Here is a 6179-nt window from a genome sequence, read left to right as displayed (position 1 = left end):
GAGTTTAAATGCCTTGTTTCTTTATACAGCTCATAAGGGGTCTACCTTCCCGGGTGTGTTTGATACCTGACCTTCTAATCATTTTTTGGTGTGGTCTCACTGACATTTGATGTCATGATTCCACATCAGTCCAATCCCACTTTTGGAAAAAATAGCTAAAAGCACATGCTGTACTGGAGAAAGGTTAGGAAAGTAATGTGTATATGAAATATTTAAAAACAATGACTTTTATTTTCTTCCCCAGGTGAAAATTGTAAGCTAACCCATGTGCTCAGGGAATCAAACTTCAAGCACTGATTTCATCCTGACGGGGCTCTTCAGTTCAACAAAGCATGCAGATCTCCTCTATGGTCTGTCCTTCATCTTGTTCTTGAAGGCCCTAACTGGAAATGACCTTCTCATCCTCCTGATCCACATGGAGCCCTGCCTTCACACCCCCATGTATTTCTTCATCAGCCAACTTTCTCTCATGGACCTCATGTACATATGTGTGACCATCCCCAAGACGCTCATGGATCAGGTCATGGGAGATAATGCAATTTCCCCCTTAGGTTGTGGGGTCCAGATGTTCTTCTATCCGACCTTTGCTGGAGCTGAGTTTTTCCTCCTGGCTGCCATGGCCTATGACCAGTATGCTGCCATTTGCAGACCTCTCCATTACCCGCTTCTCATGAACCAAAGAGTCTGCCATCTGCTCGTGTCTGGATGCTGGTTCCTGGGAACGGTTATGGTTTGTTGCTCACCCCTAGTAACATGAGTTTTCCCTTTTGTCAGTCCAGGAAAATCATGAACTTCTTCTGTGAGGCCCCAGCCCTGCTGAAGCTCTCCTCCTCTGACATTTTCCTATACAAGACACTTACGTATTTGTGCTGTGTTCTTATGCTTCTCATCCCTGTCTCCATCATCTCCACCTCATATGCGTTCACCCTGCACCGCATCCACAGGATGAATTCAGTGAGGGCCACAGGAAAGCCCTCACCACTTGTTCCTCTCACATGGTGGTAGTGCTGCTCTTTTTTGGTGCCTCCATCTACACCTACATGCTCCCCAGATCTTACCACACAGCTGAGCAGGACATGATGGTGTCTGCTTTTTACACCGCTGTACTGAACCCCCTCATTTACAGCCTCCGGAACAAAGACGTCACAGGGGCCCTGAGGAGCATGATGCCATCCGGGATGAGACTGGGAAAAGTTGTTAATGTGAAAACCTAAGAATGACCATCTCCCTGTTCCCCTTCCTTCTTTCCTCCCCTCCCCATCTCGCATCTCATTCTATTCTCTGATTCCTGAACCCCAACACAAAGTTCTCCCAGATCTTCCCTCCCTGTCATGCATGTGGTATTTCTCCTCCACACTGCTTACTCATCCTGATTTATCTATTATATGTAAGTTCCTCAGAGTCCTGTTATCTCTGATGTAATAGTTGATATAAGAAAGACCATAGGGAGTGCCCTGCATCTTATCTCCTATCCCAACTGCATTGACCATTTTAGTATGAGATTTGGGGAGTCAAAACTTTAACCCTGAAAGTGGATCACTATGAAGATTTCATATCCTAGCAGAATCCTGGAGGGGAATTCGATGTTCCCTCACTTTACAATATTTTTCAAATCATAGTCTTGTGCCAGCTGCTACATTCCTGTCTGCAGTTGTATCTTCAGTAAGTGCATCTGAACACTTTTTTTTTTCCTTCAAATTTTGAAAGTGAGATTCATAAAGTAAACACCAGTGTTTTCAATACTGTTCGGTCATTAAAACTACCTGGATCAAATATCAGTCCACCTTAAATTTCTAAAGTGTTGATAGGTTCATCTAATTCCACAGGTCGTAAGGCTGTAAATAAATGTGGTTGCATATTTAGAATCTTTAGGCTTTAACTAAAATATAAAATTCTCAGAGAAGGTGGAGATTTAGGAAATCTTAATCTCAGCCTTTTCCTTCTGAAACTGGGACAAATAACAATGGTTTTAGATCTGTCACCAGTCTCACTTCCTCTCATGGACCTCATATACATATCCAGATTTACTGCTGCAAATCTACCAGTAGCATCAAATCATTATTATTTTCATAAACAAAATAATTTATTAGTCTAGTGTTTCTTGGATGCAAGAAATTGGGAAAGAAATACATTTGCTCATACTAATGTGCAGCAAGGTGTTTTGGGTCCCAAAGTCATTAAGTTAGTACCACTTGGCACAGAACCCTGACCTTGCCTTATTTACTATCAAGAAATGGAACTTAGGTGTTTCCATCTCTACCGCATTTTCAATTGACTGATAGGCACTTTCCTTTTATAACACCTGAGCTAAATATGTTTGCTTCTGAACTGATGATTATTCCTGCATCGGTGTGAAAGGAGGGTGTCTGAATTTGGAAATAATCCCACCAAGTCAGACTAAAAAAGTAACACCTGAAAAGTAAGATTAGCTTGCCCAGAGATTGCTAAAACTTAATTTTAGAGATCAGTTGGATTAAAGTAAAGAAATAGGGGGAGCAAAACTGCCCAAAGGGACAATATAGATGAAAAGCCAATGAAATCATGTTAAAAACAAAAACAAAAAATAAACCCACTTCCGTTGAGTCAATTCCGACTCAGCGACTCCATAGGGTTTCAAAGCCTGGAAATCTTTACGAAATCAGACTGCCACATGTTCTCAGGCAGAGTGGCTGGTGGGTTCAAACTGCCAACCTTTTGGGTAGCAGCTGAACACTTTAACCACTGTACCACCAGGCTCCTAACCATGTTAGTTATCCTTATTATTGCATTATTGATATTATTAATAAGTCTTATTTATTTTTTTTTTTTCAGAAACGTGTGTTTTGTTTATCTGCTTGTCACCCTGGAGGGCACTACTAAGAAAAACCATAATCTTAAGTTTGAAGCTACCACTACATTGGGGGACTATTGCAATTGATGGAATAAGTCAGAGGGGATTGGATTTAAAGCCAGTCAGTCTTGGATTCCAGACCTGCACTTTCCACTTAAAATCTAAAGATCTGGGAAACATTTGTGAATTTTCATAAGCCCACAGGGTTTCCCTTACATCATTCAAAGATGGGGAAAGCAAAACTTCCTAATCAAGTGGGGTAATATGCACAGACAGCCCATACTACCGACTCTGATGTATTAGTTTCCTTTGCTCCTTTGTACCATTCTACACTCCTAGTGTCTCTTCCCAACGCGTTTGCCTTCAAGTCCTGAAGTTTGGTGTGATTGCAGAGTCAGAGAGGCCTCAGGCTAAGTCCTAGATTTGTTACACAGAAATTCTCATGCTCAGATTGCTTTATCTCACTGCCGCCTTGGTTTTCCTATCATTAAAATAGTACGGTATGTATATTTATATATATAGAAAGAGCCTTGTTGGCTCAATGGTTAAGCGGTCAGCTGCTAACTGAATGGATGGAGGTTCAAACCCACCAGTGGCTCTGTGGGAGAAAAGATCTTGTAATCTGCTTCTGTAAAGATTACAGCCTGGAAAACCCTACAGGGCAGTTCTACTCTGTCATATAGAGTCACTATGCATCAGAATCAACTCCATGGCACACAACAACAACATAGTATAAATGTCACTGAGAAGCTTTGAATACTGAGTTTAATATATAGGAGATTCCCTACCCAAGGCCTAGCCCCTCAAATGGTCTAGATAACTGTTAATTCCTACCACCTTCCTCCTGGGTATGACTGGCTGTTTAGTGGTCTTGCCCACAACTATGTCCATAGTATGTCTGCTCTGTTTCACCGTTGTGCACTCAGAAAGCAGTGTAGAACCTGACACACAGTAGGAGCTCATCAGGGGTCTGTTGAAAGAATGAGCAGTATTTCTGGACGTAGTCCATCTTCTAGTTAGACAGCTCTACTCTTAAGTGTTGCTTTGAACTGCAAAACCATCTTGAACAAAACTTTTGTTATCCTTTTCTCACAGATTGTTTACTCCAAATGTATTTTGATTTATATAAATATTACTCATCCAATAAAACTGTTTTGAAAATGCAAGTAATTCTAGACTCTTGAATCATTCAATTATTTATCCAACCACTTTTGAGTATCTTCGATGCCACCACCTATGCTGTGTGGTTCATAAGGCGTAAAGCAGTGAACAAAACACACTCTTACCTCAAGGGGTCTATTTGCTAGTGGTGGAGAGAGAGCTCTATAAACATGAGATCCCAGTTCATGAGAACAATGAGAAGCCATGAGGCTTCTAGGAGGGAAAATCATCTCTCAGCAGTGATCTCAGGAAAAATAATTTGCCATGTGAAGAGATCAAAGGGCATTTCAAAGAGAGGACCAGCACTTTCCTGAATTTTATAGAAATCATTTTCTTATTTTTGGTTATAGATTTACTACCTGTTTATGCATAGTTAACAATACCAATTGATTTTGGTTTTACATGAATTTTTGTGAGTTGCTTCTATTAATGCTCATTATTCCATTTATAAAATTCATTCACATTGTTGCAAGCATTGTGAGTGTATTCATTTTCTTTGCTTTATAGGGTTTAATTACCTGACTATTGTATTTATCTATTTATGTACTCATTATTGATGAATAAATATGTTGTGTTCAAGTTTTGGCAATTACAAATAATACTGCTATGCACATTTTTGTACATGTTTCCCAGTGGTATCAATTTCGATGCATTCCAGAATCAATAGACATATCCCAGATTCATTTAATATCCTGTTCTTATCCATTTAATTCTCCAGCATCTCTAGTAATGTCCTTTTCTTCATTGCTAATAATTCTTATTTGTGCCTTCTTTCTCATTTCTTGGTCATTTTCAGCAGAGGTGTATCATTATCATTCATCTTTTCAAAGAACTGTCATCTTACTCTTTTGAGCCTCCTGTTGTATATTTTGTTTCTTCTACTTTCTTTGATTTTCATCTGTTGTTACTTTTCTATTTTTTTTGAAAAAGGATGTTTAGCTTATTGATTTTAAAATTAAAAAAAATTTAATCTATACATTTAGGTCTCTAAATTTTCCTTTAAGTGTTCCTTAGCAGTATCCTTAAGGTTTTCATATGTGGAATTTTTATTTTGACCCATGTATTATTTAGAATAATAAGTCTTAATCTACAATCAAAGGAGACATTTTTATTTACACTTTTAATTGAATTCTATATTCAAGCATTGTGAGCAGAGATTTCAATCCTCTAAAATGTGTTTTATAACCCCTTATATGATCAGTTTTTTTAAGTGTTCCACATGGTCTACCATTGTTGGGTGTAGTGTTTTTTATATGTGCTGTTCAAATCTTATTAATTTTTACCTATTTGTTCTGTCAGTTATAGAGAGAGGATAGTGAAATAGTCTCCACTATGGTTTTGTGGTGAAATGTGTTCCTTTATGCCATTTTTTGCCTTGGTTCTTTGGAAAAACAGTTTGGAAGAACTTTTCCCCTAAGCCGTGAAGAGTTACTTTTGCCCTTGTTCTTTGAAGAAGCAGCTTGTGTGGTGGGGTGGGAGAGGGAGCCCCAAGATTGTTTCTACCCTAGAGGGTTTATTGCTTTTGTCCAGGTTTATTGACATTTTCTGAGTAAGCTGTAAACAACTTGATGATCTGATATTTTTTGTCTAGCCTCGGGCTGTAGTCTGCCTTGTTAATTGGTCTATTTTATGAACCTTGCAGGCATTGCTCAGTTTATTCTGCAGATTTAGTGATTTGCGGTCCACTGAAGGAACTGGTCATTTATAGTAATGTTGGGAAGGCCATGTCTTGACATTGATAAGAAGTTTGCTTATATAAGCAGCCAAACGCACAGAAGTTTTTAGAGGCAAGAAGAGAGCAAGAAAGAGAGTGGAAACAAGAAATCTTCTAAAAGAGCTGTAATAACTAGTCAAGGGCCTGTAACACTGAAGACAGAAAGAGGTCTGGAAGAGGACCTGTGACAGAGCCAGTGGCAGCAAGTCCAGAAGTGACTTTAGCAGAGTAGGCAGTAATGGCAGAAAGCTGCTGCTGGGAATGCAGCTAAGAGAGTTGAGCAGTGTTCTATACTGGTTATGAGTTGTGTCAGTTAGCAGGGGAGAGGCAGGTGGTCGGGAGGCCAAAGGCAGAGAAGGCGCGTGCAAGGCCAAGGAGAGTTCTGCAGGACTGACAGGAAGTGTGCATGCCCAAAACGAGGACTGTCCCGAGGGCCCTGAGAGGGAGCCTGATCTGTCTGATTTGTCTAATGAA

General features: G+C 39.7%; 1 protein-coding gene across 1 annotated transcript; it reads left to right on the top strand.

Annotated features, from left to right (window-relative positions):
• The first annotated feature begins 265 nt into the window (after positions 1 to 265).
• LOC101350113 (olfactory receptor 2T3-like) lies at positions 266 to 1214 on the top strand. Its single transcript, XM_012559653.2, is given in 3 exon segments — positions 266 to 719; positions 722 to 952; positions 955 to 1214. Coding segments are annotated over 3 exon segments (945 nt in total).
• The last annotated feature ends 4965 nt before the right edge of the window (positions 1215 to 6179 follow it).

Source organism: Trichechus manatus, unplaced genomic scaffold, assembly GCF_000243295.1.
Source record: "Trichechus manatus latirostris isolate Lorelei unplaced genomic scaffold, TriManLat1.0 scaffold00290, whole genome shotgun sequence".
NCBI lineage: Eukaryota > Metazoa > Chordata > Mammalia > Sirenia > Trichechidae > Trichechus > Trichechus manatus.
This window is presented reverse-complemented; position numbering and strand designations above follow the sequence as displayed.